General features: G+C 43.8%; 1 protein-coding gene across 8 annotated transcripts in view; it reads right to left on the bottom strand.

Annotated features, from left to right (window-relative positions):
• The window catches only part of PROX1 (prospero homeobox 1), a 53,239-nt gene that overhangs the window by 6,282 nt on the left and 21,452 nt on the right, over window positions 1-25,505 (bottom strand). For 7 of the 8 annotated variants that reach the window (XM_082471480.1, XM_082471479.1, XM_082471485.1 and 4 more), the window contains one exon: window positions 23,958-24,152. In XM_082471480.1, the coding sequence (XP_082327606.1) occupies window positions 23,958-24,152 (195 nt within the window). Of the gene's footprint in view, window positions 1-18,495; window positions 23,838-23,957; window positions 24,153-25,505 lie in introns of those variants that run through there. The other variant, XM_082471486.1, reaches the window with a different exon arrangement.

The raw sequence follows: 25,505 nt of genomic DNA, 5'->3' as shown, positions 1-25,505 counted from the left end.
TCTATCGGCGCAATTTTTCCAACAGTATCTGCTCACTTCATGTCTCTGTGTCACGTTTTGGTAATTCTCGAAATATTTCAGACTTTTTCATTAATATTATATTTGTCATGGTTATATGTGATCAGTGCTCTTTGATGTTACTATTGCGAAAAGATGCAACTCAAGGCTCAGATAATGCTTAGCATTTTTAGCAATTAAGTATTTTAAATTAAGGTATGTACTTTTTAAGACAAAATGCTATTGCACACTTGACAGACTACAATATAGTATAAACATAACTTTTATATGCACTGGAAAATCAAAAAATTTATGACTCGCTTTATTGTGACATTTGCTTTATTGCGGTAGTCTGGAATGGAACCTGCAATATCTCTGAGGTATGCCTGTCCTCTATGTACAAAAAAAAGAGTAAGATAATGATATTAACACTGAGTCCCAAAATACAAAATTTGTACTGAATCTTAAAATCCTACATTGAAAAATACTTTACCTTGAGATTAGAATTGCTCCATGAGAGAGTGATTTATGCAGCTGATAGCAATAATAAAACCCCACATTTTTGGACTGCTTATTATGTGTCAGGCACTGTGTTATGTACTGAGTGTGAATTATGTCATTCAGTTCCCCCAGCATCTCTGTGATTATTAACCCCATTTTACAGTGAGAAAATGGAGGCTCAGAGAAATTAAGGGAATTGTTCAAAGTCATTGTACTCTAAGATAAACATTCTTCAAATATTCTTTTCAGAATCCCTATCTGTTAATCCTTTTCTCCCAGAGCAGTGAGTATATATGTGGGTGTTTTGTGTGTGTGTTTATTAATTGTTTATTAATAGTTGTTTAGTTAATAGTCTAACCTCTTGTCTAGGGAAAGGAATAGCTATTGATGTACTTATTCAGTATTCTTTGTAAGTTACATGGTAAAGCATGGCCTGTCTTTCCCCACAACAAGGAAATGGATTCACAGAATCATTCCATGTACTCATAATTTTCCAAATACACACTGACACTCTGTAGATTTCTTTTAGTGGGGTACTTATACATTAATAATGTTTTATTTTTACAGTAAGTGCAGACATATGAGAAGTAAAATGCACTGCAGTTATATGTGTAGACAGATCTGTCTACACATATACAAGAGGTATACATTTTCATCTTGGTTCACACTTACCCCTCACCAAAGTAAAAGGGAGAGATTGTCATTTTGAACACATTTGATCCCTTTCTCCACACCTTTTCTCAATTTGTGCAGTGGACCTTTTTATAATGATAGTAACTGTTAAAGAAAACGAAAAAGATACCAGACATCCCTGTCTTACATATTTGGAGTTGGACAAAGAAGTTCAGTGCATCCCATGGCAAGTCACTTGTCCTTTGAAGGAAACCTAATAACACCCCAGAAAAAAAGGGCCCCCATCTGGGGCTGATCAGAATCTAGAAAAAGTGAAAAGCTTGAGAAGCCCCTCCCAAAGATATTGGCTAGTTTCTTAGGACACAGTCCCCACCACTGCCTGGAAAATCATGGAAACATCACCTTGTCCCCCATGGATGTGCAAACCCATATACCCCAAAGGCCATTCCCTGCTGAGAATTCATCTGCATTTTCAACTGAACTTTGATGATTTCCTCCCCAACCTCCTGCATGTACATGAGTATTTGTGGGATGGGAAGGGCCTGGAAGAGCAATCACCCCTCCTAGTCACCTTATACTAAATAAAAAGTCATTAAGCAGCCTTTTTGAGTACTCCTCCCTCTTCCCCAAAGATGATCCTTCACATTTTATCAAGTGGGTGTTATTGAGAGAGGGATTCTGGCTGGAGAACAGTTATGCAGTGCAACTACCTGCTCTAACTACTAGGTTTGGGAGCTGTTAGCCAAATGCTACAGAAACATCATCAGAGTGGTTTTCCTGGCCATTGGCAACAGATCCACGATGCAGATCTATGTTCCTTGAATACTCGGGGATGCGGCCTGGCCTGGCGGAGAGCTGTAGGGACAGAGGGTATGGCAGCGGCTCCAGATGAAGTCCCACCCACTCCAAGGACCCCCAAGAGATCTGGGGAGCCAGGGGCCAAGGGAGCAGGGCTGATGTTTAAGACAGTCAGAGGAGGGAGGTGCATCTAGAATAGCATCAGCCCTGGAGGAGGGAAGAAGCATAGTTCTAGGGTTTGCCTGAGAACACCTCAAAGTAATTTCTTTGGGGGTGTGTGCAGTCTCCACCCTGTTATTACTTATCATTCACCATGCTGGTTACTGGTTTTTAGTGGGTCTTACCCTGTGTTAAACATTCATTTCTTTTGGCAGTAATCTTGGGCTATCCTTTAACATCTTTTGTATTTGTGTCTTGATGTTATTTAACTTTTCACCTACTTATATCTAGTTGTAATGAATTTATCATAAGATGTCTTTAGAGAAGAAGTCCTGGCTTCTATTCTGCGTATCCCTCACAATGCTTCACAGAGTTCTTTCGCATCATCTTTGATAAACAGCTCATAATGAGACCCTGCCTTCTGCTTTGTTCTACACTGCTCTAGAGTCACACTTATCTTCTCCCTAAAGACTTAAAAAAAAAAAGGAATTTTAAAGTAAGGATAGAAAACAGAATTTAAAGACTTGAAATAGATCTCAGAACTCATTTTATAGATGGAGAAACAGATTCTATGAGATGAAGAAATTATGAGATGAAGAGACTCATGTGAAATAACTTATCCAGGTGTCTTTCCATTAAACCATGCTGGCTCCTTTTTAATGCAATTTCCTACTTATAAGAGGCATCAAAACCTTGACAAGCTGTGGATCTGTGGTTTAGAAAAACCACGGAAGAGCTAGTAACTTCAAAATAAGTGCAAATGACACAAAAGATTCCCAAGAGGAGACTATGGTTATTGGTTTATGTTTGGGAAGGGATGAATTCTTTGCAAATGGTTTGCTAATTTCTTGCTTACTTTGAGGCAATACTCATGCAATGGATTGGGCTAGGTAAGAGAAAGTTATAATGAGACCCTCTAGTACTAGAGCAATTAATCTTTTTTTGGTGGCTCCAGAGAGGTAAATTGATGGGTAGCAACTGATCTGAGTGCCAAGGAATTCCATCCACAGGTAGAACTATCACCCATGAAAAAGAGACCCTTACCTCTCTGCCAGAAGTTTCCCCAACTGCATTTAACAGAGTAAGGGGCGGGGGAGTCCTTTCTGATGTTTTTTTGGGGGTATCTTAGAATTCAGGGTTATGAGAACGGTATTGCCCATATTTTTTCAGTACCTCTTCACACCTAATGGATTTCCAATCACTAATAAACATCTGCAGAAAATCCCTTAGTGACAAGTAATCCCTTATCTAGGTTTCTTTTAATAGAACCCAACAATCTGCAGAATGAACCCTAGAGTATCTCCTCAGCATCAGGTGGCAACAGTCAATCAAGTCCCTGGAATGCAAGACAATGCAGGCCACTGGGAGGGGGAGGGAAGGCCATGCCTTTGGACATGCCACAGGGGAAAAACAAAAGGCTTCCAAAGTCTCTGGCTGGGACTCTGAGGCTATTGTGGGAGCTGCAGTGCTGAGTGTTCTTCAGGAGAGGAGAGTGGAAACTTTGCTTTGATAAAAGGCGTCCCAATATAGGAACCTCACCCCAAATGGTCTTGCCTCTCCTTGACTTGATATTTGGAGGAGAATAGAACTGCGGGGAGGTACTTGAATGCACTCATACATTTCAAGGGGGTTGGCTATCAGCATCCACCCATTTCATCACAATTGTTTGCACTTGAATCTCCTCAGAGCACACGAGGGCCCTGTGGGCTTAGATGAAACGGGAGAAACGGGAGGATGTTTTCAAGTCTGTCAGCCCGTGTCTGAGTTGCCCATATGTGCGCACAGGCGCACGCACACACAGGCGCGCGCACACACGGTGTGTTGGGTGGGTGGTTGTTTTGCTGTTCTTTTTTTTTTTTTTTTTTAATCAGAATGAGTGGCAAAGACACATTTTCCCCCCGTCTTCCTCCTCCTCTTCCCAGTTGCTTTACCTTCAAGGATGATTTGTTTTATTAAACTGACTGTCCCTAGCCTCTGCAGTACATAATAAAAGCCTGACATAGCAGGCTGCCTGCCTTCTGTGTCCTGCAGACACTCATCATAAGTGTCAGGACATACCAAGGTTAGCGGTCACTGGAAGTGTGCTCACTGGCCCAAACCTTGCCAAACGCTCTTGGCAGCTGAATGAATGTCACAGAGAATAGAAGGGGAATTACAAAGGTTAAAAAGAAGACAGCCTCTCCTATTTTCTGGAGATAGAGAAGCTGATTTTTCACACCTCTGAAACATCCATAGGCTCGTCCATCGGCCTCTTGCAGGGGACCTAAACCCTGCCCCTTTCACAGCTCCCCGTGGATACCTTTCCATCCTCCATCCCCTTTAAAAACTGGTCCACTGGCCTAATTTCATCAGTGGAATGATCTTTGCTGAAATGGACAGAAAACAAACCAGGCATTGACCTCTCTCCCTGGCCCCTCCCCAATAACCAATGGCTCAAATGGCTTATCAAGCTAATCAATCAGTAGATTACGATCTTATCAAGAGAGATCATCTTTTAGGTTCATATTTTAAACTATTTTTTTTTTCAAACTTCAGTGGGGAAATGGAAAAGGAAACATATATATGGGCAGAAGGGGCTAACTGATGGGAAAGTAAAATCCTGGCTAGTATTCTGGTGAATTAGTTTGCGTGTGTGGGTTTTCTTTCTTCATCCTCCTCCATTTAAAAAAAAAAATACTATAAAAGGGCAATAAAATGCTGACTGTAAGAAGACCATGTCAAGGAGAAAAGGGTACTGGTATTTTGGATACTCTTCACTGCTCGCCTTGGAGAGAGAGTTATTCTTGTCACAAACCCTTTTGTCTGCATCTGCTGACTGCTTGCCTGTAGCCAGCAGCATACTTTAACTGTTTTGTCACCTCCTAACATCACATGCATCAGCTGTTGGGCTTTTGTTACGGGTATTGTAGAACTAATCCGCTGTGGCTGGTCTACTGTGCAGTAAATAAAACAGAAACGGGCTTCTCAGACAATTCTGCATGAATATTTCAGATGGCTTTTACAACTCTGATTCACAAAATCAAATAAATAAATAACTCCCACAGCCCCCCCCCCAGCCTCTACCCACACAGAAACAAAACCCCTCAAACTAGACCCAGATGCCTCCAACTCAACTGCATTGAAGGCACTGACTTGAGCCTTCAAGCAATTGTTTGAGTGAAGTTGAAAGAATAGCGATCTCTAAACTTCAACACTGTGGTGTTTGTATTTATTATTAGAGTTAAACACGTCTGATTCCGAAAACTGGGTAAGAGGCTTTGAAAATCTCGAGAGGTACTTTTCTCCTTGGGCTTTCTAAAAAAAAGATGTAATGCCATCAGTAGTATATAGTTAAAGTTGCCCTATCAAACCGCTTTTATTGTTTCCATCTGCATTTTCTTCCCTTCCACTCATCTGAAAGGGGTCAAAGGAAGATGCTTGTGCATCTAATTCATCCTAAGAGCCTTTCCAAAATGTTTAACCTGTACTGGAGCACGAAAGGAAAAGCAAACTTTGGGCCAGGATTTTTGAAACTGAATTGACGTCGTGAGTTCTCTTAAGGGATAAATAATGTACTAACCATATACAGTGAGGCATTTTTCTAGACGACTTCTAAGTGTCTTTGGAGAAGTTAAAAAGAAAAAGGGCATCTGTACGTGGCTGCGTGCATGTGCACACACACAAACATCAAGATCCTAGGAAAGGAGACAAAGTTGAAGTACTTTCCCGAGCATTCATTCACCCTAGTGTGCACGTGATTCCTCTAAACAAACTCTCCCATCCCTGATGTTTGTTAAGTAAATATTGATCAAGGAGAGGCATATCTCCTGACGGCAGTGGCACAAGCTGGGGACTTAGACTGCAGACAGAGTGGACTTAAATGGATAAACTCAGATGCTTTAGTAACTCCTCATTGAGATTATCAGACAAAAAGGGAAGAACAGATACGTTATTGCTGTTCCTCTCCACTGTCTCACTCTCACTGAATTCTCCTGCCAGAGGTGGAAGAGGGGAATCGCGGACCTATGAAAGATGGTGGCAAGATGCTGTGACTAGGGGGTCTCCCTTAGCAGTCACACACGCATTTATCCTGTGTGTACAGCCGCAGACTAGCTGGCCCTTCAGAAGGGCAGAAAGGGTGCAGGGAATGGTGAGATTGTGTTCCAATGCCCTCTCATTATGGGGAAGGATTGGATGGGAAAACAAGCACGAATGTGCTTTGCAAAGTGTAAAACAGTATCCAAATGTAAGGTGGTGGTTAGAACCTTAAGGAGGAGTCCACCCACTTCCTAGGAGCCATTTCACTGTGATTATTAAGGGTATGCAAAGCAGTGTCTTGAGAGATGCTTTGAGGTGGTTCATGTGGCTGATTTTATTGGCCGAGTCAACACATTGAGAAAAGTTGCTTTGTGTTGCCCAAGTTTTATTTCAGTCGTTTCATGATTGTGACTAGAATCCTGTCAGGGGCTGAACGGCCACATAAGCTTCCCTGGAAAGGCCAATTTTAAAATCAACTCCAGAGACTAGGCTTTGTGTATTAGGCACTGAGCACCACAGTCAAAGAGCAAGGTGTTGTATTTAAGAGTTTCTACCAAATGGCTACATGGCGTTTAAATTTTAATAGGATGCTCGCACCTCTTTCAAAGGACTGGAATTATTCAGGGAGCATCGGCTACAAAACTGCTTGCAGACGCTACACTGAATGAGGCCGAGGAAGATTCTGCGGCCACAACTGGGCTTCAGACTAAAGTCTCTTTGACTCTGATGTTCCAGGTGGCTTCAGCTTTCAGGGACCTTACGGGATTAGGTTAGCGTGATGCCCACACAACTTTAGGCCTATGAGTGGGCTCACCTCCTACTTACGTGTTTTGCTACTTAAATATGTGAAGGCTAAATGCTTATAGGAAGTGGCTAGAGTTCAAGGCTATCCTTAAAACAAAACAACGAAAAAAGAAACCCCCCCCCCGCCATGTTTCCTCCGTCTAAGCAAAGGAACACATGGCAGTAACAGTCTGTATCATTTTTTTTTGTAAACCTTCAAAAGAACAATGTTCTGTTGAGCAAAATTCAGTAGCATTCTGTAAACATTAATTTAAGGAAATCAATAGACTCAGTGAACTAAAGCCATATTGCAAGATAAACTGGCCAGAGTGCCACTTTGTCAAATAGATTTTCGTTTTCTCGGCCTGATAAAGACAGTTTCAAAACGGGGCAAACGTGTTGCAACCAAGGTTTGAAAAGTATGTGGCCTTCAAACAGCCTGCTCATTCTTCCTACAAAGCTGGATAAACATACTTTAAAAATGATAAGATAGTTTAGAATTGATCTGGCTTTCAAATTTTACATAGGGTAGATTTCTTGGTTGTCTCACAGGAAAAGAGAAAAACAAAATAATGCGCGCGTTCAGAGTAGAAAATAAATGTACTTGGGAGAAGGGGTTAAATTATCTTGAGAAAACGAGCTCTGGGGGCAGTGTCAGTTGATGCTTGACTTTAAAAAAAGAAAGGAAGAAAGAAATCTTTATTCATGCTGACCTGATGGGTAACAGGCTTTCTTGCCAAAATCCAAAAGCCAAACTCTCTAGTGGGTTTGGGATCAGAGGTTTCAGCTGGTGCAAGCCGCTCCGTTCTGGGAGTACCATGCAATGTCATGTTAATATGCAAGGGAGGGGCTGGGGGCGGGGAGGCCAACCTGGGGAAGGGCCGGGGAAGGACCCTGAGTGAGCGAGATCCACGCAACAGCCTCAAGGTTTCTCTCAGCCAGCCTGCAAGAACTGCAGGGATAATTAGGAAAAGTGGCAAAAGGAAAGCCTGTCTCTTGTCTGTGGCCACAGCAGGGGCCTGCACTGAGCTTGTGGGAATACGTTTCCAAGTGAAATTGCCCGCCATCCCCTGATGCCACACCAGCTCTTATAAATGCCGGCAAAGTGGCGCCCAGCTAGGACATGGTGCAAACAGTCCTTTGGAGGGAATGTAATAAAAAGAACGAATAGTCACATGGGAACTGCAAGGAGGGAGTTAAGGATCTACCTTGACTGGACAGTGGAACGCCATGGAAAAGGATGCCAGGCAGTGGACTCTGGTCTGCGGTGTGGCCGTATGGGCCTGGCCATCACCCCTCACACGGACTTCCCTCAACAGCACGAAGGAAGGGCCAAGGCTGCCCTGAGGAGTTTCTTTGTTTCCTCATCTGAATTTGCATCTTTTACCTTTTAAGAGTGGGTATTCACAAAATACAGAATTCACAATAAAATTCCTATACCTTTCAGATGTTGATAGCATACACATTGATAAAATGTGCTGGGATTGAGCATTTTGAAAAATTGTGACTTTAGGTAATAAAAAAGACTGTCTTCACATTGATGCTACCTGTTAATAATTTGTGTATACATTTTAAACTGTGTAAACATTCCATTGGCAGCTTTGCCTATAGATACCAAGATAAATAAAACCATCTCTCCCACAGTCCCAGAAAAGGAAGCACTAGCTTGCTGGGAATGGAATGACGAATGTCTTTATAATAAACTCTATGAGCCTGTCAAAATTATTTTGTGCCGCTGAAATCTGGTTCACCAAATATGCCTAAAGTGGCTAGTTTGTTTGCTCATGCTTGGAGGTCTTGGTGTTGTATGTATTAGGAAATACAATAGTTGTCGTGTTATTTGTTGTAATGAGTTAAATTTTCCTTCTCTCCCAAACACGTCTCAACACATGACTCCAAGTTTAAATGAGCATCAATCAAAATAAAACAAAAACAAAATCATAGAAAAGGCATCAAAAACTAAAATCTAATATTTTCTCCCATCCCTCCACCCCCGAGAGACTATAAAGATACTCTCCCATCTTAAAAACAAGGGTGAGGGCTTCCCTGGTGGTGCAGTGGTTGAGAATCCGCCTGCCAATGCAGGGGACACAGGTTCGTGCCCTGGTTTGGGAAAATCCCACATGCCATGGAGCAACTGGGCCCGTGCGCCACAACTACTGAGCCTGCACGTCTGGAGCCTGTGCTCCACAACAAGAGAGGCCGCGACAGTGAGAGGCCCGCGCACCGCGATGAAGAGTGGCCCCCGCTTGCCGCAACTAGAGAAAGCCCTCGCACAGAAACAAAGACCCAAGACAGCCAAAAATAAATAAATAAATAAATAAATAAATAAAAACAAAAAAAAAAAACAAGGGTGAGCTCTCTGCTGGAATGACACATCTGGTAGGCTGTTCGGATAAGATCTGGACCGAGACTACTGCATCGAAGAAGCATAGTTTTGGAACTTCAGAACTAGAAAGGATCTCAGAGAGTTCATGTTCTACCAAAGAGAGAAAAAGCCTCAGCCAGGGGTCAGCAAACTTTTTCTATAAAGGGCTGGACAGTAAATACATAGGCTTTGTGGACTACATTTGGTCTCTGCTGCATATTCTTCTTCTTTTTCACAATGCTTTACAAATATAAAAACCCTTCCTTAGCAAGGGTCATAAAAAACAGATTCAGTGCCAGATCTGGCCTGTAGGCCAGAGTGTGCCAAACCCTGCTCTCAGCCAAACTTAAGAGCTAACCACTTTTCTGAAGGCCTAATGCTCTTTCATTCTTCTCTAATCCTGTGTCCCTCACTGGGTCAGCACACTAGTTGTTCTTGCAAGGGTAGCTGGGATCAACATACCCAAATTCAACCTACATTGTCACGCCACTCCTCAGATGCGTGTAAGGCTGGCCGTGTCTACAGGAATAGTTAATGGACCACACAGAGAGATGCGAAGAGCCAGGTGGACCTCAGTCTTGCCCTGCTTTGACAGGGAGCTTTTCGTTAGGAGCTTTCCTGCCAGCAAATATTCAAACGAACTACATGGAGGAATCTATCCCTCCTTCGTGACACAGGTAATGAATCGGCTTCGATGGAAAAATAAGCAGTATACCAGTCACTCTGCAGCCTTAACTAACTTCCCTTCAAGTCAACCCCATGAATTATGTGCCAACCGTGTCTGAGTTCAAGACAGGCTGATAGTGCTTGAAGTTTAACTTTTGCTACCATTACTGGGTGAGGCAGTAGGATAAATAGGGCCAAGCTTGCTGCCCTTCTTGGATGGGAGATTATTCAAAAACAACATGGCATCAACTCTCCAATATTGCATGAAGGAAGCTGGGGCACAGATAATCCACAGTTACTCCTGTTTCGTTGGAGAATGCATTACATGATTGTTTTCTGCAGGGGTTTACCTTCATAATTAAGCTTTGCCCAGGCTAACATCAAAACTAGTCTGTGTGCCCTTTATTCATGTGGATGGAGCAATGTGAGTGAGAAGCCTAGGGAGAAATTGCTAGGAAGTGGGGTTGAGGCAGGACAATGAGAGTAGCATTGCTCAGAGTAAGCACCAAAGAAGGCACTGGGAGATACGGATGCTAAATGAACAGAGCTTCGGAGAACACCAGGTCACAGGAGACACCGCCTCTCTGCTGACAGCAGCTGATGCATCCCCAATAATATCTGGGTTGTTTTGGGAAGGGACTGGGATGAAAGGCAAAAAAGTCAGAAAAATTCTGCTTTGTGTTCTAGGGAACTCTATGGGTTTCTCCTCCAGGATTACCCTTTGCAAAACTAAGCATGAGCCGTATCTCAAAAGCAACCTAAGAGTTTTGTGAAGGGCTTTGACATTCCTTTTTCAAGAAAGGTAAATATCTTGGAAAGTCAGAGAAACAGATTCCAGAAGGGCCCCGGGAGCCTTTGGAAGTCCTCTCGAACACCTCATGGGTCCTACCGCCACCTCATGGGTCTTGAGGTAATGTTTGCGGTGGGAAGACTTAGGATGCTGTTGAGACCTGGGACTGGCCCTGCTGAAAGGCAGGGTCAGGAGTCTACATACAAATTATTTTGTACACCTTCAGGTCATTTAAGATGATAAATCTTTGGGAATTCCCTGGCAGTCCAGTGGTTAGGACTCCACGCTTTCGCTGCTGAGGGCACGGGTTCAATCCCTGGTTGGGGAACTAAGATCCCGCAAGCTGCGCAGCACAGCCAAAAAAAAAAAAAAAGATGATAAATCTTTGAAAAATACTCTCTGTATTAAAGGAAGTACAGTGGCCTTGAAAGCATAGCTGACTTCTGCTTTTGATCATGCCTCTGCCTTCACCCCTACTCAAACCCCCATATCTGTTCTTAGTGAATATATTACCTTTTACTAAAAGTCATTTTTAGTACCAGATTTTATTTTCCACCGTTAAGGTTGCCTTAAAAAAAAAAAACAGAGGTTGGGTACAGTTACCGTAAGAAAGATAGAAAAAACATATCCAAGTGACCTGTGTGAGGATTTGATACCTCCCAAACACAAACTTGTACATACAAAATCCCAGTGGAAAAGACATTCCTGATTGATTACTATCATTTGGGACGTGCTTAAAGGGAAGGGTGATGTTGCTTTTACAAAAACTACCAACCAAGCCTAGTAGTGACGGTAGTTATACCATCTAAAACAGTTAGTTCTGTCTCGAAAGAGGGGAGATGTTGTATAGTCTACAGAGGTTAATACGTATTACACAGGCCGATTGCCTGGGCTGAGTTGTGGCCTCGGTGGAATGTGTGTGGGGACAGGTATACAGGCTCTCTGTTAGTTTGTTCAGGTCCATATCGTCTCCTAGAAAACCCACAGGCATGAGGGCTTCTCGGATGAATGACCTCACTGTTTGGCTGCCCTAGCCACCACAACAAAGTGAGCAGCAAATATAATGCCAATAAATTGTCTATGAATTTGAAAAATTCGCCTCTATAATCCCAGCAAGGGAGTTGCCACATCTCCAAGGGCACTGTTAAAAGATCTGCAAAGAGGGCCATGGGAGAACACTAAACTGGGCACCCTGGAGATTTTTACTGAGATAAATAAGCCACAGCAGCACCCCAAGGGTGGAAGTGGTTCCACCTGGTTGCCACCTGTATTCCCAGGGTCTCCACAGTCACTGCTTAAAGCTTTGCATCCTGCACAGGACTTATGTAGAGAAGGCAGAATGTCTTCTGTTCTAGAATCGCAGAATTTCAGAGCTAGAACAAAGCTCTGTCTTGAATCTTATCACTTTACAGGTGAACAAAGTGGAGCCCACAGAGGCAGGTGTTGCCAGGGGCAGACCCTCCAATCTGGGGCTCCTTCCACACTACCCTGTCATCTCGTGGCTGCCCTTCTCATCTAGAACCCATGACTCCAGAAGCCCGGAGCTGTTCCAGGCTGCTGTCATCTTTATAGCCAACCCTGGGGCAGGAGGAATCACTTTCTCTTTTCAAAACCAGTTTTGCACTGACTCTTTGTCCCACTTCTAATGGGAGCTCTCTGTTTGCTCTTCTGTTTGTTTGTTTTCCTGTTTAGGGTCAGCAGGAAATGATGCAAGAGTTGGATTACTGACAGTGGCGACAAGGTAACTTTTCTTTGGCTTGACAAATGAATGAAAGCAAATGCTTATATAGCGCTGACTTTGTGCTAACATATTCATGGGCATTCATTTAATTCTCACAACAACTCTGTGAGGTAGGCACTATCATTTCCCCCATTTTACAGATGAGGACACTGAGGCAGGCACAGAGAGGGTAAGACACTTGCCAAGGTTTCACTGCTAGAAAGTGTCAGCGCTGGGATTTGATCCCAGGGACTGGTTCCAGAAACCATGCTATTAAGTTCTACACTATTATTAGTCCAGGACCACTGACATTGGAAAGACTCCCCCAAAGGAAGTCCCTTTTAAGATCTCAAGGTGACGTTTTTATATAAAATTATACCTACTTGTAAGTGAACATTTTGTTTCCTGCTTGAGAATAATACAGAGATCAGAGCTTTCTTGCCTTAGTTGTCATTTTTATAGACTCAAGCCCAAGGCTAAGGCTGTGTCTTCATGATGTCAAACACTCCAATACGTTACCTACAAAAACACTGAAAACATCTGCACAGCAGGGTGGATCTGTGCAATTTTTATTTGGCTGGATATGTTCCGTAGACACAATCAGATTTGCAAGAATACTTGCCAAGGGTCTCATAAATTGGTCTCATAGGATCATTTTAACCAGTAAGTGCTACTGAGATGCTAGTCAAGAAATCCAGCTTCTGAGGATGAACTTTGGGGGCAATCAAAAAAGTCGCATTGGAGGTGTATGTGAGATATAAAACCCGTGATGTGGCCGCCCACTGGAATTCTGCCCTGTTGTCCTGTAATTGTAACTGTCCCTCAGGAAAACATGGTCCTGCCGGAAGAGCATTACAGAAGGGCTGCTAAAATGATCAAGCACAGCCCACTTACTGTATGAGATTAGACTTTTAAAAAGGATTAGAGCTCCTTAATCTGGAGAGATGAAGATTAGGAGGGAGTAATGATCCAAGTCTATAAAATCAGAGAGGAAATGGAGAATATGGCCACAGTCCTGTTCACAAATCCCAGGATATTCTAACAAGGGATATCCCTTTGGAGTTCCAGGGAAATCACTTTAACAGCCATACAAAGAAGATACTATTTTCACAGCAGGTAAGAAATGTAGAGAATTACTACCTTGAGAAGTGGTGTATTCTGAGAATGGAGTTACATTTTTAAAAAGGTTTAAATAAACCCAGGGGTGATAAAACCATAATGATCTAAAAGTGGCAGGTTAGGAATGTTCTGGGGACATCCTGAGTCTTTTGAAAATGATGCAATCAGTGACAGGTACCCGCCTCTCTCGACATGCTCCCTGCCCAGGGCTGGTGGCCTACTGATCTGGCCACCTCTGTCCTCACTTTTTTACCTGGCTTGTTCCTAATATTCAGAACAGGGGTCAATGACTGGTAAGCTCAGAAACCTAGTACAAAACAGCAACTCGGGCTTCCCTGGTGGCGCAGTGGTTGAGAATCTGCTTGCTAATGCAGGGGACACGGGTTTGAGCCCTGGTCTGGGAAGATCCCACATGCCGCAGAGCAACCAGGCCCGTGAGCCACAACTACTGAGCCTGCGCGTCTGGAGCCTGTGCTCCGCATCAAGAGAGGCCGCGATATTGAGAGGCCCGTGCACCGCGATGAAGAGTGGCCCCCGCTTGCCGCAACTAGAGAAAGCCCTCGCACAGAAACGAAGACCCAACACAGTCAAAAATAAATATAAAAATAAATAAATAAATAAAAAGATTACTATTAAAAAAACAAAAACAAAGAAAACAGCAACTCATTCCTCGGAGGGGGTTTTCTTTAATCCTTGCCAGGGTCTTTGTCCTAGGATTCCGAATTAGAATTCAGGACAATGATCTGACCATGCTTCCCATAAAAATATGAACTTACTCCTTTCAGTAGACCTTAAAATTAAAATCTACATTTTACTCAAACAGAGGGACGTTGGAAACATCTTATGTTGCAGTGGTGGGGGGATAGAACTGGTTAAACTTTCTATTGGAGAAGCTGCTAACACAGATCAATTAATTCACATTTAAGGGGAAATTAAACATACCGATTATGTAGTACCCATCACAGCCCAAGATATTAAGCTCTAAAATTTACTGCAGTTAATGTAGAAATCAGCACACCTTAACAAAAGCTGTGGCTCCGTCAAATATATAGAATAAAACTTGAGAGAAATGTTTTAGCTCGTTTCCAAAACAGCCACGTGTTCGTCACTTTCAATATCTAATAATAGGTCATTGTTGGGGAGCCAAAGGCAGCCAAAAATAAATAAATTAAAAAAAAAAAAAAGGTTATGACAGCAGGAGGAGGGAGCAGAGGATTTTGGGAGGGGGTAGAGTGCAGACGAAGATTCCATGCAGAGGAAAAGAACCTTCAGATGACTATAACATGCTCAGTGAGGCATGAAGAATATTTTCTGTACTCACATTTTAGACTGCTTGCTGCAGATTGGTAATACGTGGCAATGTGCAGAAGGAAATAAAAGAGCCAAGGAGAGGGAAGGGGCTGCGGGAGAAAGGCATCCATCTCCAAGCAATGTCTAATAACTCCTCATTCTAACCCTAAGTACCATGGTAAGTTGGGAGCAATCCCGTGGTATCTTTTCAAACCGCAAGTTTGAAAACGTTAGTCCTCACGTTGGGGAGATATTCAGAATCACTATTCGTTTGGGGAGGAGAAAAGTAGGAAGGTGGGAAGGGGTGAGGATGGGTTAAGGGGTAAAGAGTCGCCTTGTTTCGCGTCGTACACTTTCAAGGGCTCTGGGCAAAAACACTGGGACATCTGGAGTTCAGAAGTCGAGGAAAATGGGGAAGAACCAGGAAGATGAATACGCGATCATCAGCTACACAAAAGAACGGAGCAGAAAGAAGCCTGGATTTGGGCACTCGCGTCTGGCAAGGAGGCCGCCAGCAGGGCTAATGAAGCATTTGTGGTGCAGGACGATTGCCAGCGCAACAAAGAAGATGTGCTTGGGCTCTGCAGATGTGCCAGGGCCCCCAGAGCAAAATAATGACATAATCACCATCAGTGTCACAGACCAGACTGTACACAAGGTGACAGGGGAGCAGGGGGGGGCTGTAATACACACACGGGGAGGACTCGCCGGGGCCCATGGCGGCTGCGCCCTGAGGCCTGGGATGCAGGCAGGACTACCTGCCTACCTCTCTCTAGCTGTATCCCACATCCTAAGGTGAGGCTTGTCCCCACCATTGGTGGCTGTGTTTTATCCAATCCCAGCTACTCCTGAAGAGGCCACAGAAATCTGAAAAGCTTACGAGAGATTCAGACTGGTTGGAAAAGGCTGGAAAAAGAGAAGGAAGGGGAGAAACGGGAAGGAAAGAGTTTTGAGTCAAACTCCCTGTGATTCTGCTAAGTTCTGTGCTCCAACTTCCACGAGCCTGACCCTAGCCATACAACCCGAGGGACAAACATTAGCATGAGTGTCAAGGTTTCCTGCTGCAAAGAAAATGCAAGAAATATTTGGGGGCGCCTGGGAGGGAGGATCACACAGTAGCAATAAATGGTCCACCTCAAAGCGAGCACGAAAACAACAGGAAGGCAGGAGGGAGCTGCCCCTGCCCATTTTAAACAAGGTCTCTCAGCTGGCCTCGGCACCTGCCCTGGCTCCGGCTTCATAAGGTGGGTGTGTTAGTACAGCTGTCTGGCTTTTAAGTGACTTTTGTCAGTTTGAAAGTGAAAAGTCTGTTTGAGGAGCTGAAAGAACAATAGCCCAGAGGCCGGAAGAAGGGCTGGCAACACAAAGGACTTAGACTACACTACTGTCCCTTTTCATTGCTTCTAATGAAAGATTCATAAGAATAACTTTAATTTTTTATGATCCCCTTTTTGGTATGACTCTATTCGTTGTGTCAACTTCCAGATCCAGGTTCTCTTTAAATAGCAAAGGGTCTGTGGTGAAAGTGTCTTCAAAGAGCAACAGGGACAGAATAGATTCTGGCCATCCTGTAGGCCCCTTTCTCCAGAAGACGCTGCTCTCAGGGACACAGAAATGCTCTTTAAATACGGTTTCCTTCTGCCTTGAGGTCTCCGTGAACACTGCAGGGAAGCGATCTTAAACCTCTCTAACGTGCTAGTTCAACTGCTCCTAGGAAGAACGATTCTATTTGTTTTCTTGGCTTCACTCTATTTAACAGGAACAGTGGCATAATCATCATTAATCGCTCTCTTTTCCCTTTACTTTTCAAATAGCTGTCTCCATAGTGCATCTTTATTTGGTATCTCACCAAAAGGGCAGGGGTGGGGGGGGCGGCGGGGAACAGGTTGTATTTGTTTTATGTCCTGTTACCAAATAGCACTGAAGACTGGCTTGAGGCAATCGTTGAAGGTGAAACAATATTTTAAAACGAGGATGATCTACTTTCAAGAACCAAAGTCCTACGCTTCATCAAAAGAATGTTTGCAAAAACACTCATTCTGGCAAATGTACACTGAAGTGGTTAAGAGAAGTGAGTGCATGATCATTTCATTTTCTGCCCTATGGCTGAAAAAGAACCAAACAGTTAAAAGTGCAATAAAATCCTGGGGGTGGGGCTGGGGTGGGATGGGGTGAGGAAATGTGATTTAAAATGTTATCTGCCACGTGAAAAGGGATCACCAACTTTTGAACAAGCCTGGGGTTCGCTCAATGAGTTTGTTTAATCTAGGCGAAATAAACAGGCTGCTTTTCAAAAGGTGGTTAGACCTGCAGACATTTAATCCAGGATGGGCCGAACACAATGATACCGACCCACTGAAAGCTCCAACCACCACCGGTGGCTCTCAGCAGAGGATGGGCTCCCTTTCTCCTATTGATAACCCTTTGTGGGGCACAGAGAAAGAGGCGAGGCGAGGAGAACTGAACGTCAGACAATGGCCATCATGCCACACACTGTCTCTGAACTTTCCTCGTCTCTGAAGGACAATTAATTATGAAGGCCTTAGGGGTAGGTCGAAGCAAGGGAAAAACCCAATGCTGTCCCAGCAGTGGACACGGCTGCCACCTCTGTGTTTGCTAAATGGCTTTGCCTGTTGGGGTACAGCCACCAAGAGAGCCAATAGATCACTGGGCGGGGGGAGGTGTGGGAGGAAAGCAAAAGATTTTTTTGTGTGTGCGCCTGCCCTTGTATAATTCTATTCTCACTGTGAACTCATCCATACACAAAACACAAGGACAATTTTTTTTTTTTTTTAAAGAGAGAAAAGCCACAGGGTAGGTTGCAGCAGAAACGGCCTCTCAGTGGTGTGTTAAAAAGGATGGTCTTTTCACCAAATCATTTCACAGAGGCAAAACAGACAAACACAAAGAGTTGAGACTTTTTCTCTGACATTAAATGGAGTAACTGATAAGGTCAGACATATGATACCTAAAGACATGAATCTGTGAACTCTTGAAGTCAAAGGGCCTCTCTGTGCCGAGGAACAATCTTTCAAAGGAAATAGATCATAGAACTCCACTGAATCTGCTTTAAACTTTATGAAGCAGGAGGAGAAAAAGCTCTAAGTAGGGAAGCTTGACAGAAGAGCCTTGAACTATTTTCTGAAGGAAAGATGAGACCCTCCCTAGGCTGCCACAAAACATCTTTTTTTTTTTTTTTTCTAAAGGCTCCTCTGAACTTTGATACCAAGACACTGCCATTGAAAGCTGTATAATTATGTGCTATAGCCACTGTAGAAAATGCTTTGTTCCCCCCAACAAAGGACAATAAGCAAAGTAAAGCGACATTACACTGTATCTTTTTCTTTAAGAATGTTGAGAAAGGTCATGGAATGCTATAACTAATAAAGCTGTTGAGTAAGGAGGTTTTAACGTTGATCTTACTGTGCCTGAATGTAACCCAATGACAAAAAAGACACAGGGCGCTAAAAAATGCAATGACATTACCAAATAGATGATAAATCAATGGGCCTGCTTCATTATACTGATCAACACCTTGAATCCCAAATGGACAGAGGTGCAAAAATGAAGCTTCAGGCATGCCTGTGCCTGAAGGCACCCTGTGCCCTCCCCCACCCCTGCCAAACCCCCCCCACTTCCCCACCCAGTCTGGCGTCTTTACTGCTCCCTCCTTCAAATTTCAGGCAATCATTCTGTACAAGGAATATGTTCCCAGACAGCCGTGTGTGTACATATATTTAGAGAACATTCATTTAGTCTCTTAAAAGATCAATTTGGCTTGTCAACGGGGGGACTGACAGGGAAAGAAATGGTAAAGGTTTCTTTTCCTCCTCGCCACCCACCAAGAGTGCGTTGTGTGATCGTTTAAACGGCACCTCGGCTTTGAGGCCAAAAGACTGCCAGAGCAGTAAAAGGGTTTCCCTCCTGTGCCAGTTTTCCAAATGATCACTCATATTTAAGTATCTATTTGGAGCCGAGGGAAGCGCTCCCTAAATCCACCTGTCCTCATTTTTTTTTAAAGAGGTGACAGGGCGAATGAAAGACTTCCAAATATATTAAATCTTCTTAAACGCGCGTCGTGTGGAAAGCGGGAGTGGGCTGGGCATGGGGGTGAGCCTGGTGGAGGAAGTAGATGCACTATATGTGTTTAAGTGTCATGTGTCTGGGTGGGTGTGTGCGTGGGGGGATGTGAGGAGTGCTGCCTTTTCGTTTTCTCTTTCCAAGAGGAGAGTGAGAAGACACAGAGAGAGGCCTGCAGAAGTACCCTTCTTACCTGTCACGTGACACCTAGAGAAAAGTCAAACCACAGGCTCCACAATGGAGCGTCTGCCCCGTGAGTTACTAGTATCTTAGGAAATGACATTTACAAGCCCGCTAATCAATGAATCAAGTTCTCTTTTCTATTTGTTTCTAAGCCTTCCATCCAAAACCCTGGGTCTTTATGGAAGGCAAGGGAAGTTAGTCACTCCTCCTGTGAGTTTGGACCCTGCCCGAGGTTAACTGGCTAGCCACTGATGGCCCACGGGGGACGCCTGGTTGACCATGGCGGGGGAAGAGCTAGCTCATGGGAATGGAGAAGGAGAAGGAGTGTTCAGGGCAGTCTTGGAAATTGATCGTGAGCCTTGCCTTCTTTCCTGCCCCAGTTGTGAGGGAAACAAGAAAAGCAATACAGTCCAAGGCACATGCCCCTACGGTCAGAAGGATCAGCCCGGATGAAGGTGTCTGCTACATTCTCTTCCCAACCTGCACGCAGGCCAGCCCAGACCCCAATCTCTGGGTCATCCTGCCTTTCTCAGCAGCCAGCCTACCTCAGTCAACCTAGGGTAGCGGTCTTCCGGCTCCATGAGCAGTGCGTTTAACCTTTGTGACTTACACAGATCGGTTGCCTTAGTTGAGTTCTCTGCAAAAACGTGTAAACCTGCCTTGGAAACTGACAGCACGCATTGCCTTCTTTCCTTGCCACAGTTGTGAGGGAAACAGAAGTAATAAAATTCAACTCCTATGCCCCTGAAGTCAGAAGTATCAGTGTGATTTAAAAACTGGGAAGGAATCCCAAACCTCCTTTCCCTCCCTATAAAAAATCAATTTTGGAAGCTCTTCAAAATGAAGTGAGAATGAAGCATGGAAATATATACCATAACACCTGGAACGACAAATTTATTGTTACCAATCTCATTTAACGTGAGAAGCGGGAGTTAAAAATGCGGCCTGTTGCTGAACGTGCCTCTCTGAACACCTTCACGGACTCGTGTTGGGAGGGAGATGCCCGACCCCTGTCCTGTAGCCAACTTTCTTCCCTTGAGCACAAGCTGAAAGCATGGTTCATCCCCCCCTACCCGCCCCCTTCAGTGTCTTCTTCCACATCCCCTGGGTCTTCTCAAGCTCTCACCACCCCAAGTCTGAATGCCGTGCCAAGAATCTTGGCAATTGTGTAAACTGATACAAAAGGCAGAACAGGCTCTCCTGTCACTTAGAAGGTTCTGACTCATACAAGCCAGGAAATGCGCAGGGTCTAGAAGAGCAGGGAGATGCAAGCCACTCCCTCTGCACTAGTGATAAACCTTCCCCATCTGCTTTATTTTCCCGCAGGCCAGGGGTCAGCAGCCACTCCAGCCTTGAGAGCCATCAGCAGCAGGGGCTGGAGGGGGGTGGTGCTTAGCAGTGACAGAGGTGCCACCAGCAAGCTTATGACAGAGGCAGAGATGGAGCAGAAAGCTGAGAAAAGACAAGGGTAGGAGGAGGGAAAGAAGGAAGGAGAAGGTAGCAAAGGACAGAAAAGCGTTAGCCTCACCCTCGCTCTCTCTCCCTGGCTCCCCTGTTCCCACCCATTTAGAACTACTTTAAAAACAGTATAAAGCTTTAGGCAAGCTGAAGTATTTCTTGTATTAATATCCATATCATTAGTACTCACATTAAATTAGTTAATATTGGTAGACCACTTAGAAGAGTGCCCAGAACATACTAAATAGTCAATAAATGTGAGCTATTTTATCATTGCTACAAACCACTGATTAATTGATTGAGAAATTTTAAAATGCAATCAAGAAGACGTTTTATTATTTGGCCAGCCAATAGTTGGTTTAATATATTCCTTTAAATTGATTGGATCTTTGGGCATCATGTAGGCATAACTTCAGTCTCTCTACTAGGCCCCATCTCTGTTTAAAAATTTAAAAATAAACCAGGTGTACAGTTCTCTACTTTGCCATCTTCTTCACTTGCTCATTTTAGGCTACAGGTTCACTTGACTTGCCCTTCAGGGGAGAAACTTAGATGCAAAAGTCAAGCAGTGCATGCAATAGCAGCTGAGGTATCAGATAGAGGTGCTGGGTCTACTTCTGGCTCAAAGCCACGGTCCACACCGGAAGAGCAACAATGATAAGATCAGTGGCTTCTTTTTTTTTTTTTTACAAATTTATTTATTCATTTTTGGCTGTGTTGGGTCTTCGTTGCTATGTGTGGGCTTTTTTTAGCCACAACTACTGAGCCCGTGTGCCACAACTACTGAAGTCTGCGCACCTACAGCCCCTGCTCCGCAACAACAGAAACCACCGCTATGAGAAGCCCGCGCACTGCAACGAAGAGTAGCCCCCACTCGCTGCAACTAGACCAGTGGCTTTCTAAGCATCTCACTTAAGCACTGACCTCCATGCACAAAGGCACAGAAAAGAAGGATCATCTTATCTGAAGCTTTTATTAGTAAGTGCCCCAAACTGAGAGGCTAAATTAAAAACTATTTCATGATATTAGGATCATACGTGGTGGTAGGGGTGTGTATGTGCATATGTGTGGGTAAGTGGAGGGGGCAGGGCAGAATCCAGCTCTTGCTTTGTTCTCAGCACATTTCCGGAAAGAGCCTAGTTTTTACCGAAGGAGGAATAAGGCCCAGAATAGTCCAATAACTTGTCTGAAGTCACATGAGAAGTGACAAAATTGCTCCCTGGGCCCCATACTCTTTGCACTGAAGCAGTCTTAAAATAGACACTGCAGATAAAGGAGAGGTGGCCTGGCTGGAAGTGGATATGATTCACAAAGAGAGGAATATCAGATGTTAATCATATTAAAGGAGGATTTAGATGATGCTAAATGGAGCAGCTTGTTGGGTATCTCTTGATTCCAGCCATCCCCTGTTTGTGTCATTTTGGCCCTTGCGCTGAGTAGGGGATTAAAACCAACCAGGTAAGGTTTAAATGACCCTAAAAAATCCTAATGGGCACTGTCAGGGTTTGTTCTCTTGAGTATGTTCCTCAGCAAAAATGCACAAACCATCCCGTGGATCTCGGGCAATTCTTTTATGAAGCTTGACGCATGCTGCCAAACGAATATTTATCATAATAAACTGTAATTAGTTCACTAGCACACCGTTGAATTCTCTTAGCTCAAAGTTGACAGCAATAGACTTATCAGAAAGGGGGTGGGGAGAAGTGAAGCTTTTAATAAGATTTCTTTAAAATGTGTAGCCATCGTCATCATGCAGGGGAAACGGGTTCGATCCCTGGTCAGGGAACTAAGATCCTGCATGCCACAAAGTGTGGCCAAAAAAAAAAAAAAAAAAAGTTTAGCCATTGTCACATTCTTCAGCTTTAGAAGAAATCTGCTAGAGTGTTCTGTCGAAACAGTAAACCAGTGCTCTATTCCAACAGAGACTTTAAAATACTGAAGCAGTAAGTACAAGAAGGATCCTCACTTTTAATGTGTTTGGCCAAAGAAAAACTTTGCTTATAACCCATTTGGCAAGAAAAATACATTGGTATTGGATAGCAAAGAGAAATTGGTGGCTTGCAATATAAACACTCCAACTTTCAAGGAAAAACCATGACTTTCCCGCTGCTAAACTTCCCCATTCAGTTCTTCACAAGCCACAAAAACTGCTCTGCTAAGACCACTGGGAGAAGGGTCCCCAAAGGAATGGGCAAGCAGCGGGGGGCAGTGGGGGTCAGGTCGTTATTGACAAGGCCAGACCAAGGTGGCCCTTTCTCCTTTGACACTGAGAACTTTGTGGGCATTTGGGGGTACCTATCTGCGTAAGGAAAGCAAGAATATTAACATAAGGTCCGCGCACGAGCAGATGTGGGGGAAAAAATTCTCCTCCTCAAGGTACTACAAGAGAAGGACCACCTTCGTCAAGCCACAGCCTGTCCATTCTCATCATCAGAGGTTCAGCCTGCAGAACCCTTCCCACATTCCCACTTCCAGCCATCATTGCCCCAGTCAGCAGGGCTCAGCAAAATGCTTTTGTGGGTACTGGGAGATTCGCTAGTGTTGTCTCATGGAAAGTCATCATGTTCAATGAAAAATGCTTGCTGAGGCACCACATCAGCCAGTAAAGAAATGCCTTACTCATAACGACACATCTCTTATTGTTGCATAGATACGGCTTTCTGGGAATCATCTATACTGCTTCATATGTGCCTGGAATATGCAGGTTGCAGACGCATACAAGTATGTATAAGACCATATGAATGAAGAGCAGCAAGCTCGTGAAGCTGCACGTATGCAAAATGAACACACAAGGTTGTCCTCCCAAAAGAACAAAAACAGAAACAAACGAACAAAGATGTCCATGGGTCTCTTATAATAGGTACTTGGTAAATTCTCACACCATTTCTTCCAGAAAGGAAATGAATGCTGATGAAAGTTTGAAACCATGGAATCACTTCCCCATCAATCTTTCTAGACTTTTTAAGAAAACAGCTTTTGAAGCTACCACTGAACACAGCATATGTCAACTCAATCCACATGCCAGAACCTAAATGTGAAAAAGGCCTATTGGGGTAGGGACCTCTTCTCTGGAAAGGGAATCACTCTGTGTGTGTTCCTTGCTGCCGTTTCTTTGGATTCGCCAGTTCCCTCTTGTGTGGCCACATGGGTCTTCCAAGCAAGCAGCAGAGGCGGGGGACGGGAAAGGAAACGGAAGTGGGTCAGCTCCCAGGACTCTGACGGGACCCACGGGGGGCTCTTCATTGCCACTCGACCTCTTACCCTACTGGGGGATGCTTGTGTGAGATACCAAACCAAAAAAAAAAAAAAAAAAAAGACAGATTTGGGGCATTTCTAAAGAAAATAATTTTTTTTTAAAAAAGGGAGATGACCAAAAAACAAAGATGAGTTCCTACCTCAAAGTCATTTGCTTTATTGTAGTGCATGTTCAGAGCCCTGTACAGCTCACAGTCTCTGGTTATAGACAGCTCTTCGGTACTGGTGACCCCATCGTTGATGGCTTGACGCGCATACTTCTCCATCTGAATGTAGTAAAACTCACGGAAATTGCTAAACCACTTGATGAGCTGAGAGGTAATGCATCTGTTGAACTGTTAAATTTAAATGTTGAAAAGGATAAGAACATTGCCATTTTTCTTCATTCATTCTTTAAGCATTTGAAGAATTTTTAAAGTTCCCCTCCCTTCCTTACTTGGAAAGGTATGTTTTTAATTCCACCAAAATGGTGGCAAGAGTGGCAAGAGCAATGATATACTTACGGGATATTATAAAACCGACTAACGATGGAAACTGCGTCACGACCCTCCACATCTCAAATGGAAACCTCATGTTTTAAATCTGATTTTCCTTAAGCTGAATATCTTATTTGAAACGTTCTTCATCTTTCAGTAGAACAAACTGCGTTTGTATACTTCTTATGGAAATTCGTTCAAGCCATAGAATCCTGGGAAGTCGTTATATTCAAGTACCAGAGATGGTGAGTCACATGACTTCACCACTAGCATGATTTTTTTTTTTAAAGAGAATTTGTGTCACCACATGACAATCTCATTCAATGCTGGAAAATGGCTTTCACACAAAAGGGGAGGAATCTGGCACTTGCTTAGTTTTTGGTAATGTGTGATCCCCGTGGCCATCGGCTATGATTCCACTTAATGTCTGCACCCGGTACTCACGGCTGGTGCTGTCTGGTCAAACCTCCGTACCTGTTCATACACTTCCTACAGCCAGCACTGGAGAGGAGCCATGCCCCCTTCCCACTGGAGTCTATGCAGTTTGGGAGGTGTGCTTAAGACACAGTCCACAGACAGCATAGACAGAATCTTTATTACATTTTTTTTTAAATGCCAAGTTACAACAACATGATTAGGCTTTAAAACTTTGTTTACCAAGGTTTCCCGATGACCTTTTAAATGAAGATGTCTTCCTGGATCCACTGCAAGTGATACCACTCTTATTGACAGTCCTCTGTGCACGTAAAGGACAGATGCATCTCAACTTGCCAAGTCAAAACCAATAAATCCATAGCTTTATATCAGGCAGGCTGACAGACAACCCCCTGCCTTTTGTCATCACAGGCATTCCCTTCCCTGGGCCCCCAGAAAAAGATGTACATTCATCAAAAATCAACAAAGACCACTTATCAAACACTGGCCATGAGAACATCCAGACTCCAACAAGATGACAGCTAAAGTGTGTATCGGGGCTGTAATTACTACACAGAAAGTTGTTTCTATACCAGCAAAGATAATAAATGAATGAAAATTTATGGCAGAGAATGGAAGTAACAAGGAAACAGAAGCAGGGAGACTGGTGTTTCTCCCAAAAGGCCAACTTGCATCATAATTGCCATGGAGTTGCAAGGGCCCTTACAGATAATTGACCAGAAAATGATTAAGTCATCAGCAAATCGCTTCTGCTTGCTAGAGTTCAAACATGTACTT

The sequence above is a fragment of the Balaenoptera physalus genome (assembly GCF_965194825.1).
Source record: "Balaenoptera physalus genome assembly, chromosome: 1".
In the NCBI taxonomy this organism is placed as follows: Eukaryota; Metazoa; Chordata; class Mammalia; order Artiodactyla; family Balaenopteridae; genus Balaenoptera; species Balaenoptera physalus.
This window is presented reverse-complemented; position numbering and strand designations above follow the sequence as displayed.